Source organism: Populus nigra, chromosome 5 (genome assembly GCF_951802175.1).
Source record: "Populus nigra chromosome 5, ddPopNigr1.1, whole genome shotgun sequence".
Lineage (NCBI taxonomy): Eukaryota > Viridiplantae > Streptophyta > Magnoliopsida > Malpighiales > Salicaceae > Populus > Populus nigra.
This window is the reverse complement of record NC_084856.1, coordinates 13,884,232-13,901,972: the sequence shown is the minus strand read 5'-3', so window position 1 is coordinate 13,901,972 and position 17,741 is coordinate 13,884,232. Positions and strand designations below refer to the sequence as shown.

The following is a 17,741-nucleotide window of genomic DNA, read 5'->3' as shown; positions in this document are numbered from 1 at the left end:
TGATTTATTTTTTAGGGTTATTTAAAGTCATTAATAGGTTTGTCAAGTGTGTAAGGTGTTTTTGGTTAAAAAAAAAGTTGAAAATCAAGTTTTTTTTAGGAAAAACAACCCTTGGCTTGATTTTTCAATGACTTTTCAATCGCCTGAAGTTGGACTAGCATGCGACATGTCGTCTACCACAGCAACGCGTCACATGTTTATTTTTTTTCAAAAAAATAAAGGGTGACAACAAGTCATCGATCTCTTAATTTGAAAAAATCATATAGGCTCGAGTGCCGAGGCTTTTATTTTACCATTTGTTTTTTGGCCCTTATGTTTTTTCTTGCAATTTTGTCATTTATTAGTTTTTTTTAATTTTAATAATTTTTTAACAAACTTTAAAACATGATTTAATCTTTACCTAGTTTAAGTTTTTTTCACTTTAATTTTATTCATTTGCTTTACTATGTGTTTTTTTAATTGTCATTTTATTAAATAAAATATTTATTCCAAAAAAAAATTATTGAATATAATCAAAAATTTGGCTCGTGTTTTAAGATCAGATATTCATAGCCACATTTATCTCTCAACTTTTCAATTTAATTTTTGATTAAATATTATTTAGTTTTTACTTGATTTTCATATAAACTTATGATATTTTTTCAAATATGTACAAACTTGCATGATCTTTTTTTTCTTTGATTTTATTCAATCGCTTTCATATGTATGTCTGTTTCATCATAGTTTGATAGAATAAAAAAAATTATTCTGAGTAACATAGTTATTGAACATAACTATATATATGATCCGTGTTACAAGATTAAATATTTTGATCTACTTTTATTTCTTGATTTTTCTAGTATAGTCTTTAGTTTATTTAACATTTTTTTATGTTTTATTGGGGCGAATAATGTTTTGATTAAATAAAAAAAATTATTTTTAAAAACAAAATTATTAAACCCAACTATGTACATGGTCAATATTGCAAAATTAAATATCTTGATCTATATTTTTTTCTTGATTTTTCCAATTTAATTTTTAATTAACATTAACAATTTTTTTAACGTTTATTGGCACGAGTAATTCTCGATTTATTTAATTGCAAGCATATGCATTTTTATTTATAATTGAGAATTTTTTTATGTTCAAAAACACGTTGAAAAAACCTACGTATTTATTTTTTTGCTAAAAAAATCCAACCCACAACAATGCATGGGTCAAAATGCTATTTTAAACTCAAATATATGATCTATCAAAACTGTTTCAAATAACATATGATATTCAGAACCATATCAAAATAAAATGTACCAATATTATATAGGCAAGTGTTCCTAATTTAGTTTCCTCCAATATTGTTTAGTTTTACAAGAATTTATTAAAAGTTTACTACTCAAGCTAAATTATCCAGAAAATCGTGGGAATAATATTAATGTATTGCGTCAATAACTTGAAAGCTAAACCCATGATTGGTCTCTGTACTCCTTCAATCTTTTTAATCTAGACTTTATTATATTTCTTTTACTTGAGCCCCTTTAATTCGTAAGGCTAACAAAGAAACCCAAAATTTCGCCTTCCACAAGCTGCGAAGACTTTTCTTTGCACTCAACTTCAATGCCATGCCCTCCGAAACACGTGCAAACCAGAATGAAATCACCGTCGGGCTTGTCGGCTTGCCCTCCAGTAGCTTGGTTTTTCTTGTGGCATTTACACCTTGATCATGCTCAAATTTGGCATGCATGACTACTAAAAACTAGCAATTTATGCATTTTCATGAAAAGAATATACATAACAGGAGATCACATATACCTACAATCTGGAGAGAAAAAAAAAAGAGGAAAAATAAAACCTACACTTTCCATTAAGCTCGGGAGGCACTGATTTTCGCCATTCCATACAAAAAGAAGCCAAGATAAAATTATGGATGTCCTCTTTCATGGATGAAAACGTATCAACAAATGAGAATAAACACTGGCTACTTGCCGGGACATTGAGAAGATGATTGTAGCTCAAGGAACACAGGCCTCCGGCTCCATTGCTTGGGACTTGGCCAATTTCTTGTCAGCTTGATACCAAATCCACTGGGGCAGCTACTTACAATTTGATCAGCCAACGAATAACAACCATAATACCCTTGAGCACATCCGAATCTGATTCTTGTGTCAGGTTCTCCACATCCCATTATTTCACGAAGGAGAGAGCACGATAAATTTTAAGATTTAATACAGGCGGCCTCGGCACTTTGAAGCTCCACAATGGCAAGGATATCCTTCTCCAGGCAGCAGCTCATACCGATAGTTGTATGTCAGTTCTTCACCAAAAGCTATCTGCACATGATATGGTTAACCAAATAAATGAAATGTGCAAGTAATCAATACAAACACAGTACTGAGACAATAAGTTCTATTAACAAATAGATGCAGTGTGCTATGAACTGCAATAAAGTAAAGATGAACCCCTCATACATCATGCACCATGAATAAGCAAAGAGCCCACAAAAGTATCCCACAAAACTTCCTTTGAACTATTATGAAGATCAATATTCTTAAAGTTACATATAAGATTCAAGAAAACATGTGTATCTCTACATCTCTAGTTCCATGCATACAAAAATTGATATTCAAGATGGAATGAGGTGATTACTTACATCCTGACTTGCATAAAGACCAATATGAGCACGCTGAGAATCCATGCTGTCGACCAGAACTTGGTGGTTCACAAGATTTGGCATGCAGCTTCCAACATGAACATATGTCAGGTGTGAATCAACAAGCACAGCCTAAAGCAGACAAAATAACATGCCAGAAAAGACTTAAGACAACTATTCAACTACCTGAACCCTATTCCATCATCTACCCCACTCTTGAGGCTTTTCTTCCCTTAAAATATGGGCAATCTGTCTCTTCATGTGTTGATGCATTTGAAAGTTTATATGTTAAAATTACATGCCAAAAGCTAAAGCTTCTAATTTTGAAGAGCATGTTGTGAATTGACCCCACTCCTTAGGCAGGAGAAGCAGGTGGATGGTAAAGTGATTTATGGCATTACTAAATTGTCATGTCCTTTTTCTACCAATGTCTTAAACTAACCAGCCATCAATCAAGAAAATAAAGACTACAGAGATGTCCTTGTGCAATCATATGGATGTTGTTAACCATCATTTAAACATAAATATAACTATATAACAAAAATATGTCTACCTGTACTTCAAAGCAAGAACCTCGCATACATCTAGAGAGTCCTCTAACAAAAATTCTTTTTAATATTTTGTTTTCTAGTTCAATAGAAATTTTCCTTGGAAAAATCAATGAGGTTATCGGTTTCCACGGTTTGCAGTTCTGGCCAGACAGCTACTGCATGGGTTAAAGGTCATGAAGGGACTGGTTCCATGAATGGTCCACCCAGTAACCTGATTGGAGAAAGTCAGGTCTTTGAAGAACTCTCTGGAGTTGCTTGATGTTTCTTATATGTTAGATCTTAGCAATTCTTATACTTCTCCTGTATAACTGGCAATCTACTTTGCTATCAACATTTCATCTGATAATGCCACATTAAGCTGCATATGATCATATCAGACAGGCATCGTTTTGCTTTTTTTCATATGAAAATGGCAACTGAGCTTTGCAGACACATTTATCTCACAAATCCATCTTCATAAAGGCATCATGCTAATGCTTGGCATATCTAAAGATAGGCATCATCAAACCTAGATAACATCTTCACCTTACAGAAAATCAAATGGTTCAATCGAGTATGAGGAAATTTTAATTGGTTCACATTGATACATTTGTCTCCAAGAAGCAAATTTCTCAAACTATAGAGAAGACTACGGCAAGGAATAATACCTAACAGCATTCCCTACCTGTGATTGATGAACCGTGAAACATTCCCATACTTTGTAGCATCAATAAAATAATGGGCCTGTCCTTCAACCATTCTGCTCATATCATTGGTATGAGCATCAATTTTATACATATAGCTGCAACCTTCTTTGCCATACCTAAAAATCAAACAAGGCACATTCAAAACATAGCAAAAAAACCAAAATGAACAAAAATTGCATTTTTCAAAGTTTATAACCTGTCACGCCTATTGCTTGCCTCCTGTTCATTTAAAATCTCTCCAGTGTACTCGCATATAAATGTACCACGTAGGATTGGTTCACCTGCCCTGACAGCCCAACCCTGTACTTCAGCAAGACAAATTAATATGGTACTATAGAGACACTGTACAATTGAAAGCAAAACTCTAATTGAGAAGTATTGTTACTTTATTTTCTGTTTTGAAGACTTCCAGTTTCACTCGTATTCCATTCTGCAAAACTCTATTTGGGCATGTTTTATTGCAGTTGCACATGCTATTGCACTCGTAAACAAGGTAACCTTCCTGCACAATTTAGCAAGAAATGTTTCAAATGCAAGTCTCATCAGCAAAACAAGGGTGCAGGCCACCAAATCCCCACCAACCTCTCACAAACAGGCAGGGAGAGAACCAAAACAAAGGCTATATCTGCTTGTCAAATAGAGCTTGGGCATAGAAATGAGAAATGGAGTACAAAGTTTTACATGTTTAAGAACTATTTAACTCCATCAGGGGAAAATTAAGACCTAGTGATCTCATGGGCCAACAGAATCCTGGTTTTTATTAACTGATCAGATCAGATCAAATCTAAAGGACTGATACTAGATACTTGCAAGCATCTTGAACCAATAACTTTCAGTTATCATATTTATACTTGAAGGCTTAATCAGAGGTGTGAGCAGTTAAAAGATATGTGTTTTGTTCGGCATACTGTAGAATCATTAAAGTAGTAACATCTTTAACTTTGAGGAAACTCTAGAGGTACAGGGTAGCATTCCTCACTTCTTTATAGTGTGATGCTTTAGGAACCTTTGGGAATGTCTACTTAGCTGACATTGAATAGAATTCTAATGCTCTCGTGTTCCATTTTGTTTCTTCTATTGTTTTATGGGAGGTCATTTCTTCTATAAATCATATATCCATCCCGTTCCAATACAGTTCTTCTTTCATCCCTCACAAAAAAAAGAGCATTGGTATTAGTAGCATGATGTTTCATAACAAGAAAAATTTGTGCTCTTTTCAACTTTCTTGAAATTCCACTAGCTTTCATGCCATCTCCCTTCATCAGATCAAGTAAAAACTACTTATGAAGGGGGAATCAAGCAAGGTGGTGATGTGAATGGAAGCTAAATTTTTACGCTATTTTCTATTACAGGATTCCCACATGTACAGTTTATGTAATCAAATTGGCAAGTAATATAGAAGAGAGAAACAATAGCATGTATCAGTCACCCCACCAGACACTCTTAAAGCAGCAGGCCAATAAAAAATTTGCAGAGAATAGAAAGTTCAGCTACTCCATATGCAGTCAATCATAGATACTCAGCTATCAAAAGAACATCAACTTTGGAGTGTAATCAGTAACTATTTGCACTGGTAAAAAGATAATGAAATTACCTCCAGAACAAGCCGCCCCTTATAGTCATACGGAAATCTGCCAAGCATGGATTTCCCATATATGTCCTTCGCATCTTCATAGTCGTTATCAAAGAGATAAACATGATCACATGTTTCAGGACAGCACATTGAATATTGGCAAGAACACCTCAATTGCAAACCCTACATAAAAAGGGATGTGGGAGGAGAAAAAAGCAGTGTTTAATGCATTTCTAAAATTATATGGATATGCAGATGGCATGAATGAGCATATTTCTTTGGTGTTTGCCTTCCTTTCTGTCTATCTCTATGCATATGTGTGTCTGTGTATACGTGTTTTATATTTCGAATTGCAGTGTCCTCAGCAGCCAATCAGGGTTCAATCATCTCCAATGTAGGATGACAACCAACAAGTGCATTCCACATCGATACAATTGGTCATAATCGAAATCAAATCAAATCTAAAAAACAAATCAGAAACCCAACCAAAAGATACCTCAATGTCCAGACTATCACATTGATCATGAACTGGCCATGTTACATAGGTAAAAGTATCCCAGGGCTTGGGGAATTTACTAATTTGACCATCATAACCATCTGCCAAGACATGGAGGGAATCCAGGAGATCTTCATCTACAACACATGCCACTGGTATTGTCTCCTTCCCAAAGCTTATGTCAGTACACAAGACAGTAGCCTTTTGCTTAGGCCCCTCTGTAACATCATGCATATCTATAATATAGTGGCACTCATCCACTTCACACTCACTGTTTGTATGATCAGATGAATGTATCATTTGTTTCCCCTTAAAACCATTTGGAAGAGCCATCAAGGGCGAGAATAATCCTGGATCCTTGAAACTCTTACATCCTCTGGAACAACTAAACTCCTCCTGGTGCCATTGTACTTGAATATTGTGCTCACTGCAGAGCTTGGCTGCCTTCAAATAAAAGCGTTCTGGCAACACTCCATATTTCCCCTCCAGTGATGCTTTTAGGCTCACCTTGCAGCAAGCAGTGCGTGCAATAGCTAAGATATCAAGGTTATTAGGCCGAGGTTTTGTTTTCTGAACCTCAGAAAACAATATTTTTGCAACCGCTGAGCATTGAGATTCTGCTAATCTACCTAAAGCCCCTGCCTCAGTCAAATTAGACTGTATGCTTAGTCCCTGGCTGCTAAGTGATTTTGAAGCCTGGATACGTTTCTTCAGACCAGAAGTCATCCTGTTCCTGATGCTGCTATATGTTGCTGCCCCCAGACCTTTCTTAAATTTCGGGCGGCTAAGTCTTCCAGATTTTAATCTATAAGCATAATATCGAACACCTCTCTTTGGGGGGCGAGAGCTGAATAGATTTGGTCCCATATGAGCAGCTTGATGGTGGCGACCAAGATCAGGTAGTAAATCAAACTTCAGGCCACAGAACTTGCAAATGTACTTTCTAAAACCACCTAAATTCTCAGTGTGATTTTCCATTGATGCTGCATTTTGCAGCTCAAGTTTTTGCAAGGAATCCTCCTTCTCTTCACCCATAGACGGATTAAGTTGTTGAGCACCTTTTGGCAGCCTGAAATCAGCAGGGTGAACAGAGAGGACATGCAACCATAACTGGTCAGTGTTCCCAAAGTGGCTGGCACAGGGAATGCACTGGAACAGCATGCACTGTTCAACAAATTCCACATGATGTCTCTCCTGCACATGGGTTTCCAAACTTTTTCTGTCAGTAAAAGAATCCAGGCATATGGCACAAGCATGACCTCTGAAATGCCACTGTGCTTCCTTTTTATGGCTGTCCATCCAGTGGTTTCCAAGCTCTTTATCATCGAGAAACTCCTTTGAGCATATTTTGCACCTAATAGAATTTTCATCATCATGGCTACAGTTGACAGCCAATGGAAAAATTGCTGGTTCTTCCATGACAGAGGAAACTTGTAAATCTTCCTCCACAGCAAAGCCCCATAACTTTTTGAGTCTCTCCTTTTCAGTGAAAACTAACTTCAACAAGAGTTCCCCAACATTAAAATCTTTAGAAGCTTCAGAGAGAGCCCACTGAAGTTGAACCTCCATAGGAACTGGGTTTCTTAGAGAGAAAATGCTTTTGAAAAGCTTGTAGAAAAGCTCACATGCTTGATGTAAATGCAATTTCTGCTGCGATGAGCAACAATCCTTCAAAAGATCTATAAACACTTCTTTTGATATTATCCTACTTCTACCATTTCTAGCACGCTTGAGCCAACTAGGAATGTGTTTGTCACAGTACAACGAATAGCGCTTTGGACTCTCAGGACACAGGATACTACTATCAAGGGAGCTTGAGCCAATACAGTGCAGCATCTTGGAGCTATTGCAATCATGGCCAGGATGCTCAAGTTTCTTGGGTAAGCTTTTCCTTCCATGAAAGGCATCGCCATCCATGGCTGAGACAGGTTGCACTCGAAGGGGATTTTCAACTTGTCCAGACAACACCATCTCTTTGCAATATGTGGTGTCTGAACTGGGAAAGATCTCTTCATGTTTTCTCTTAAGGGGATTCTCTGGCAAATTTGAGGTCTTCTCTGCATCAGGCCAGGGTCTGTGTTTCTTGCAGAATATGGTACCTGGTAGAGACCGATGCTTGCATCGAGTACCAAGAACAGTGGTACCTTCACACATAGGACTATGAACAGGACTTGCCTCTCCTCTAGTGGAGCTGCCAGCAAAACGAGAGGCCAGATGCACACAACAATAAACATCACCATCATTAGCCCACCTCACACACTGCCTTCCCTTAGATTCAATAAAAGCAGTACACTGGCGATTCTTACTCCCAGGTTCTATGCTTTCCTTAGCCAAAACTTCATTAACAGGTGTCATTTCTACACCTTTGTTCTGTACAAGCTCAGGATTTCCTGCTTCAACTACAATCCCATCCCATCTATCAGCCATGCTACAAGGTGACTCTAAAGGTGCAGCTACCTCGCCAAAACCATCCTCTTTAGAAAGCTCTGATTCTAAAGTATGAGCATTGACAGTGTCTCGATTACTGAAAAACTCAGAGTCAATTTCGACATTCGTAGTTTGAAGTGGACTGCTGGACTCAACCTGGGAAGCATGTGTCTCTGCACGGCGAACTTCAAGCTTTGGCCTCTTCCTGGTAGCTTGAAGACTGATGGTTGAGGGGGAGAGATTGTCACAGTTCTGCTGCTCCATATCTCCACTACTTGTCACAGGTTGGGAGGTTGAGAACCACTTCATAGCTTCATGCTTCCAGGTTTTCCACTCGGATCCCAATGTCGATTGCACTGGTGCATCATGGAGAGAATCGACTTCATTCCATAGAATAGAATTGTACAATTCCTTGAATCACAGAAAGCCACAATCAACAAATGTTTGAAGACAAAGATATAAGATTATACAACTTAGCACGGAAAGGGAGGTAGGGAGGTGGGCAGCGCAAGAGCAAGCTGAAGCCTAATGGCCCAGCAAACAACCATGTATCCTTGCACGAATGAAGCAACCCACGAGACAGGGTTAACCTAAAATGGGGACAGGCTTACTGTATCGAAAGTTCATATGACCACAGGTTGTGTGGCATTTCCTTTCTATGTCAATCAGATACAATTGTGGAAATCACATAGCACAGCTCTTACAACAAAACATTAGATATGCATCAACTGGTTATTGAATAAACATTTCAAAGTTAATCACAAGAAGCAAAAACATGAATTGAATGTGGATGTTTTTGCATAATAAATAAATTTTAATTGATTTAGGTAAGTAGACATTCACATGCCCTTTTTTGTCAATTTTCTAGAAAGTCCCATGCAGTGGATGAATACATCACATACCATATCAAGGAACGAAATTTATTCTATTATAATTTTGACATGACAGAAATGTTAACTCCAGCATGCCTTTTACATGTCAGAACAACCTGCAGTCAAATTAATGTGTCAGCAGCCAAGTTAACACATACCTCCCTAAGCAATTCAATGGATTCAGCACTACATGCAACTTGACACTGCTGTACCCAGGATTGAAAAGAATTCTGCAGCCAATCAGAACTTATGTACTGTTGCAAAATCATCTGCAGAGAAAGGACAAGTGCCATTACATCATCATTTACCAAGAGGGGGGAGGGGTGGGAGGGAGATTGTTTGGTGTTTAAATTAATGCAAGGGAAAAAAAATGGTGAATAAATGCGGAATAACAAAGTCCAGGTTTTAACACGTGTAGGGAAAAAAGAAGTCTTCAAATGGCCCCATGCACCTAATTATAGCATACAAAGAAAAACACCAGAGCATGGCAACTTGACACGCGATGAAAAAAGACTAAATTTATAAACAAAAAACAAAGAAATGCAACAGCAAACAACTTAATTTCCAAACAGTAAAGTTTATTCATAACTGCTTTCTCCTACGTTTAATGAACACATGTTTCAATGCATAAAAAAGAAAGGAACAAATGCTAGCTTTAAGAAATCAGTAGGGGTTTGGCTTTTATAGATCATAAGTTCTAATTGCTGCATTGTAAAAGGAAGAGGAAAAAAGACCTAGAACCTACACCGTTTGACAGGGAAAGGGGTTTACATTTTGAAGTTTCAGAAGCATTCTTCCAAGATCAGAATAACCACTACATCGTGAAGCCTCCATGGTAAATTCCTTCCAGACCATCACATCACGAGCTGGGTCTACTAAAGCCTATGACAAGTTTAAAAGAACAAAGAGAGAAATTGCAAGGAAACAGTAACAAGGCATGAGTATCAATTAGTATTTGAAAAAAAAAGACAACAAAAGATTAAAAATCATACCTCAGAATGAAACTGATCGACAATATTCACCATGGCAACAGCCAGCTTTTTCATTATAAACCGCCGTGCAACACTCATATCTTTAACCATTTTTAGCCCAATTTTGTGAGTCTTATATGCAATAGGCTCTGGAAATCCATTGATTGGTTGGACAAGCAGCATATCTGCCCAGGAATAATTTCTGGTGTGAGGAAAAAATATCACAAAATACTGCTTTCGATCATGAGTTGGTTTGGCTCTCAAAGTTGACAATGGCCAGTCTGCCCGTGCACATCTGATTCCAGCCTGCCACTTGCCTCTCCACTATACTTAGAAAATCATAGGAGTATCAGCATGAAAATCAAACTTGGGAAAAATCCCCAGTAATATACAGAAATTTTAAAATTCCTGGATTAAAAAAACTTTTCCTAGTAAAAACTAACATGTGAAAGACAATGCCAAGGGAGCCTCAAAAAAAGGGTAGTGCGCCAACAGCACAATCCAAGCCTTGAAAGATTAACATTGCATGTGACATCTTACAATCAATATTTTCTGTACAGCATTTGCTAAAGACCAACTGTTATTTCATGGAAGCAAGAATAGAGAAATTTAAAAAAAACAAAAAAAAAAATTACCTTGACCCATAGTGCCACAGATTCATCGTGTTCTAGCCAGTTAGGCTCTAAAAGAGATGGCTCTCCATACCTACAGCTGTTTGGTTCGCTTTCAATGGTGTCAACAATTAAATTGGAGTTTTCAGAGGCTGCATTGGGTTCTGTGTAATAATTCTGTTCGTTTATGCCATCTTCTCCAAAATCCTGAGAATCACAGGATAACCTTTGGCTCGCTACCTGACAATCAGAATATGAAGTTCCACCTTCAGAAATATGCAATTTGTCTACTGTCCCTAGTCCCTCACATTGTCTTTCTATACGAGACTCTTCTACATTTAGCAATAAGTCATTCACTCTGCCATCATCCATTGCAACTTGTTCTACAAGTTTAAAACCATTAGATTCTCCATCATAAGTAAAATCTGTCCCTGAACGCTGTCATTCACAATCAGATTCTCCAACATACTGAACACCATTACAAGGAAGCATGTCCATAATTTAAACTGAAATCTGCAGTCCCACAAAACATGTATTGGTCATTCCAAACTCATTTCCATGTTCAATTGCAGGTCAATAAATCAAACAGTCAGAGAGAAATGTTCAGAAAAAAAAAAGCTGCCAATCATAAATGGTGGTAATTAAAGGCATCCTTGATAAGTAAACTTCCAAAAAATCTGTAGTCCAGTAATTCAACATAGTGTGTTTTCTTGTTAGCTAATCAAGCCAACTATTGGCCCAACAGATTCTCAGACATGGAGGGAAAATCACATGGCAGATAATCAATATGCATGCCAAATTTCCAGGTTTAAGCACGTCAAATAAAAAGGAACCTCCCACCAACCCTGGTAATGCTTTATCTAACTATAGTAAGCATGCATCAATTCAAGCCTTCTTCTCTATAGCAACAGAAAAAGATAGTGCAGAAAAGTTTTCAAACACATAAAAATCAGCACTTTTTCCACAGAATAAATATAGAGTACTACGCTGTGGGAAAAAGCGACTTGCAAATACAAGCATACATAATAGCCTCATGGCTAGAAGGCTTGACAAAGAGATTGAAGAATCTTTAATCATAAATAATTTGACATTGCAAAATCAGACTTAAAAAACCCCCCTTTAACATGTAAACACAGAATACCATGTCCCTTTCAATTGAGATTTTCAAACAACACTTACAAATCCAACAAGGAAAGCAAGCAGGCAAAAGCTTTTATTACTTTCACTGTTATATTTATATATTAAAAAAAAATGTTCTACAGCTTTCCATGTACCAGGGGACGTTAGCAAGAAGAGCTCCGATTCAATACAACTTGGGAGCAGGGCCTATTGCTTTCATCAAGTATGAATTCCTAAGGTGCTAGGGCCAAATAAAATTCAGAACTGTACTTGGGATTTGTTTTTTCAATCACTCCACCATAGGGAAGCTCTCTGGTGATGAGGTAATTGGAGACCACATTAGAAAAGGAAGGCGATACAGGTGCAAAGGGTCAACACTTGTACGAGCGATATCATTCAAAAGAAGCACCTAGAAAGGGGGGATTGTGAATTCTAATCATTCTTGAGGTGGGGAAAGGAAACACCAAAATATCCATTACTATTGCAGGGACAGTACTGACTCAAGGTTTGCATATCATGACCTCATTCAGTTAATGACTTATAATGTTTCACAAGACCACTAAGATGGAATGATTGTAACCATCTCTAAAATAATGAACAACTCATCTTATCATTGAATTTCCACAGAAACCCACAACAATCTAACTGTAAAAAAGGTCATGTTTTCATCAGTTTTCAAAAAAGATTGTGACCCATTATTCTGAATAAACAAAATTTCCCTAGTTTTCGCTTTTGCTAGTCATTTGATATTAAGTGAACATCCTTCAACAGTTGAAAACTGAAGTTATCATTCCTCTCTTCAGTTAATAAAAACTCAAAGATACTGAGTTGCCTAATGATTCCAAAGCCCAACCTGGTTATTTGCAATTTCTACGTCTTAATCTTTTTCTATATTAGTACAGTTAAGTTCTATCACTGCATAAAAAAAAAGTCAGTCTGAATGAAGTCACTTCCCTCTGTATCTCATCCAGGTCACCTCATGTGCATAACTTACCGTGGTTGCTTATTTGTAATAAATTTGCGAAGTATTATCATTTTTCCCCTAAAACTGACCTCATTAAATGAACATAATGTGTTCATATGTAATTGATTAAAAAAAGGAGATATTGATATTTTAATATAAAAGGAGGAGCAAAATCTACTTCAATTACATTCAATTAAGAATCCCAAAAAAGCCAATTAATTAAAAAATGATTGAATTTTAATTTATCAAATTAATACAATGCAGATAAAAACAAATGCAGCTGTCATCAAAATCTAGGGGGTTTCCGCACCTAGCAAAATTCAAATCAACATGCAAGCGTGCAGAACCCATGTACATTACAGAGGCTTCCGAAAGCAAAAAATTAAATTTTGTTTTCTCTATCTTCTCTTACAAACTTGTAAAACATAGCTTCTGCTACGGTACAAGACAAAGTAGCACCACTAAATAACACATGAAACAAAACAAACATTATAAATTAATCGACAACAAAAAATTAAAGAAGGCCCAGATCCTTAAAAACCAAAAACCCACCTCAAAGACTCAATCTTTTTGCAGAGATTATCAGTTAAAACCCTAACCCACCAAACCCAGATACAAAACGTGCCATGGAACCGTACATTAGCATCGTTTCACCATTAATCGTTGCAGTAACTGTAAGAAAACAACAATGGATTCACACCATCCAAGACCCACAACCAGATTTTTTTGTACATGATCAACATCATGTGAAACATGCATGACCTAGAAGATGATCCAAAATTAAATAAAAAAAACCCCCTTTTTAATTAACCAGATAGACCTAAAATCCCTAAACAAAAGTCCTTGTGCCAAAAGGGTTTGTCTTAATTGCATGTCTTCTATTTTTTCTCGGGGGTATTAAGGTGTTTTTGTACTTGTATATATATTTGTTGGGACACCAGCAGCAGCAGCTGCTGCTATATACCAGACATACATGCATACCAGCAGCAGCAATAGCTAGGTCTTCCAATTGATTGCAAGAAAATAAAATGTGACACACATGCATAAAAATAATAATAAGTAGTCAATGGACAAAACAAAAAAGAGAGATAGTTAGGCGCTGTAAATGTAGCTTTAAAGAATATGAGAGTGAGCTTGCAAGGAGAGATGAGATCACCTTTTTTCCCAGCAGTGGTGTAATTGTTTTGGAAGGTTATGGCCTTGAGGGTTAAGGTTAGCGGGGCTGAGGGTGGTCTTTTTGTTCTTTTTGGTGCAAATGTCCCATGTTTTTATCAAAATTGGCCAGTGAGATACGTGTTTCTGTGGGCAACTGGGGGGATATAGGTCCCGTGACCAAAAAAAAATAAACAGAGAGAGAGAAAGAGAGAGGAAGGGGAAATATATAATAAATCTAGAGAGAGAGAGGGAGAGAGGGAGCAACAAAAAGACGTGATCTGTGGTGTGTTCATGAAGAGATGTAAAAGCCGGGTTAGGCAAAAGAAGTGCGATTCTAAAGGGCTGTTTTGTGGGGATTTTTTTTAAAAGGAAAAATATTACTTGCTGTTGTTGTCTGTATGTTTCTAAAGAGAGTGGTTGATTTTCATGATTATGCTTTTTTTTTATTTAAAATAATATTTTTTATTTATTTAAATTTAATTTTGATATCATTATATAAAACAATAAAAAAATTCAAATCTTTTCATTAATTTTAAAACACAAAAAAATAATTAAAAATTTAAAATTTAAAAAAATATATTCTTACAGCACAAAAACAAAAGCTTTTAAGGTTTTTTTTCAGTGGTTTATGTCGATGCTGTTGAAAAGGGTTTTATGTTTCGAAGATTACTTGGCATCGAGATACGAGATTTAGGGCACATCTTATTGAGTTCTGTTTAAAGACCATAGCCGAACTTCCAACAACGGCGTCGTAGCATCCCTTTCGTGCTCTCTTTTTTTTTTTCTTTTGGTTCAGGATTTATAAAATAAAAACTGAATTACGATTCGGTCTTTGTAGTTTTTATGGGTTTTGTAAATTAGTTTTCTAGTTTTTTAAATTATAAGTTAGTCCTCTGACCCATGTTGACTGTTAATTCTTTTTAAAATTCCCATATTGAACTCTTTTAAATGCATTTCTAATTTTGATTGAAGTAGGTGATAATTTGATCATTTATTGGAAGGGGCAACCCCGAACCCCGAACATGATTAGTCTTATCTTTTAAAAGGGTGTGAGGATACCCGGATAAGAACAAAAAAATAAAAAAAATTTTAGGGGATACAAAAAAAGAAATTAAATGTTAGGAAAAAATAATAAAAGGATTGAGTTACAAAACATATAACAATATAAGACTCAATATTGAGTTTTTTAAACTAAAAGAATTGACTATTTTTTTCATAAAAGGAAAGCATCAAATATACTGTACTAATATAAATTTCAAAATCTTTTAGCTATCTTTCCTTTCTTAGCCTGATGTTAGAATATGTTTGGAAATACGGTGTAAATCGCATTCCCTTAAATTTTAAAAAACAAATTGCTTAAAATAAATTTTTTATATAGTTTCAGATTGTTTTAATATGCTGATGTAAAAAATAATTTTTTAAAAATAAAAACTTTATTTTAATGCATTTCTAAGCGAAAAGCACTTTGAACCATCAACGCTACCACAATTTCAAACACACCCTTAAGATGGTGTTTGGGTCTGCTGCTACGGCTGCGACTGGAATTAAAAGTTGTTTTAAAGTGTTTGGTTAATATCAACCACACTTTTTTTTATATGGGTCCCAGTCCAAAACTGAGGTTGGACCTCAATTTGTGAAAAGCAATTCATACATGTTCTCCTTTCTCTCACCACTGACATTGCATTAAACATTGCGATACTTTCTCAACGGCCGAGAGCTCATCTTCCCCTTTGTTCCCAAATTACTGCCATTGATCTGGACTTCCATTTTCTAATTTCATCCTTCCCCTTTGTTCCCTTCTCTCGTCTCTTGCCAAAAGACAACGAAACAATTTATCAAAAATTTTCAAAAACAACTCATACAGGACACCAAAGTTAGACGCCAGATGCATCCTTGTTCCCCCCTGTCCCTTCTTCTTTCAAATGAAGATCTGTCACCTTTACCTTCACCGATATGTCCCTTCATTGTTTCGGTTTGTATAAAAACACAACAGATTCGTGCTGGGAAAAGTCACATGAGCAATAGACCAGTAAGTTTCTGCCTTATCTTCTTCTTCAATTTTTTTTTCATTCAGTTCAAAATTTCATTTTTGTGCTAGGTCTCCATTGTTTCGGTTTGCAGAAAAACACAGTAGATCCGTGCTGGAAAAGGTCATATGAAAGAGAGACCCGTAAGTTCTTGCCTTATCTCTATCTTTAATTTTTTTAATTGAGCTAAAATTTTCATTTTTGTGCTGCTTCATGATATGTTTACTGTGCGTAATTATATGTTGTTCTTCGTTGAAATTTGTTTTGTTGTTGATGTCTACTAGTTTACAATGTTGTTACTTGATTTCGTTTGTTTACTGGAAACAATGTTATGCATCCATACTGATCTGTTTACTGTGTGTATTATATGTTGTTTGTGCTTGATAAATGGTAGAGTTCTTTACTATGCGTTTGTTTATAAAAAATCCTAAGGAGTGACCTGTTAGCATGTCTTAAGTGTAGGATTAGACCAAATTCTCACCGTCTATTACTTTTATTTCTACTTTTGAAGGAAATCAGAACTTTAATTTTGCATTTGTGTGTTTAGATGCTGAGAAAGAAAGGTGTTACTTTGAATCTAGAAATATATTCTTGACTTTTTGTTTTTTTCCTCTGTTTTCTAATAATCCAAACAGCCTATGTTTCTGCACCTGGTCATTTTCTTTTAAGGTTCCGTTCTGTTATGTTCTAAAGGGTTGTCCAGTGAAGATATGGTAAAAGTGATTCAAAAAGAGAAAAATTCTCATTGAATTGGGTTTAAGATTCTATAACAGAAACTAAGTTTTCTGAACAGTTAAAATAATTAATGGGTTTCAATTAGTTTTCATGACAAATTTCAACTCCTTCTGGTTTATTTGGAATTAACGAAAACATTCTCATTCAAATTAAATGCATGGTCAATGTTTGTTGCTAACCACATAGTTTTTGTAAATGCAGAACATTGATTGTTTTTGTATTGGTTCAATCCACGGTTATATATGTCCCACAAAGTAATTGATATCATTGATTGATTTTAAACTTTTGTTAAATGTTTTAAAAGATATCATGGAAAGTCTTGAATCTTTGGATAAGGCTGCTTGGACAAAGGAAATGTTGCATATATTTTGTGGTCTATGCATTAAGGCCAATGATATGGGAATGAAACCGAATACTCATTTCGATAAAATAGAGTGGAAATTTCTTATAACATCATTCAAAGAACAAACTGGTCGTACATTCACTAAAACACAACTGAAAAACAAATGGGATGGATGTAAAAAGGATTGGAGGATATGATCAAAGCTGGTTTCTGAAACTATCGGTTGGAGCAGTGAATTAGGAACAATTTCAGCTAGTGATGAGTGGTGGAAAGCAAAAATTCAGATAAATTCCTCATCATCCCTAACAATTTCATTTCTTGTTGTCAAATTTTAGAAAAAATGTTCAATTCATGATCCTTCATTACTTGTACTTATTATATGCAGGAAATAAGAGGAGCCAAAAAATTCAGACAAAACGGTATTGAACTGTCATTGAAGATTAAATTTGACAGAATGTTTTCCAACATTGTCGCAATTGAAGAGTTTGTATGGGCTACTTCGTTAGGAGTACTTGGTGGTAATGATGTCAATCCTGGCACAAGCAAATCCAACATTGATGGTGTTGATTTCGAAGAAGGTAGTGGTGA

General features: G+C 35.9%; 1 protein-coding gene across 4 annotated transcripts; it reads right to left on the bottom strand.

Annotated features, from left to right (window-relative positions):
- Positions 1-1,720: 1,720 nt before the first annotated feature.
- On the bottom strand, positions 1,721-14,343 carry LOC133694632 (histone-lysine N-methyltransferase SUVR5-like). Of its 4 annotated transcripts, none has more exons than XM_062116237.1 (12): positions 14,050-14,343; positions 10,835-11,323; positions 10,221-10,523; positions 10,000-10,110; positions 9,387-9,497; positions 5,930-8,767; positions 5,455-5,616; positions 4,246-4,362; positions 4,057-4,160; positions 3,839-3,976; positions 2,624-2,711; positions 1,721-2,303 (listed from the first exon to the last, which is right to left on the bottom strand). In XM_062116237.1, exons 2-12 carry the CDS (start codon positions 11,180-11,182, stop codon positions 2,196-2,198), a joined length of 4,428 nt encoding a protein of 1,475 aa, XP_061972221.1. In that variant the 5' UTR covers positions 11,183-11,323; positions 14,050-14,343; the 3' UTR covers positions 1,721-2,195. The 4 variants fall into 4 exon arrangements, with proteins under 4 accessions (XP_061972221.1, XP_061972224.1, XP_061972222.1 ...); XM_062116240.1 differs by having other exon boundaries at positions 10,221-10,528; positions 10,835-11,050; positions 14,050-14,342; XM_062116238.1 differs by lacking the exon at positions 14,050-14,343 and adding an exon at positions 13,446-13,968.
- Between the last annotated feature and the right edge of the window lie 3,398 nt (positions 14,344-17,741).

Excerpts from the sequence above, each read along its gene's own strand:
- LOC133694632 (XM_062116237.1), bottom strand. The coding sequence starts at position 11,182 with ATGGATGATGGCAGAGTGAATGACTTATTGCTAAATGTAGAAGAGTCT. Across the intron at positions 2,712-3,838 it reads TCACGGTTCATCAATCACAG|CTGCATGCCAAATCTTGTGA; the intron begins GTAGGGAATGCT and ends TCATGTTGGAAG. Across the intron at positions 2,304-2,623 it reads GTCTTTATGCAAGTCAGGAT|ATAGCTTTTGGTGAAGAACT; the intron begins GTAAGTAATCAC and ends TATCATGTGCAG.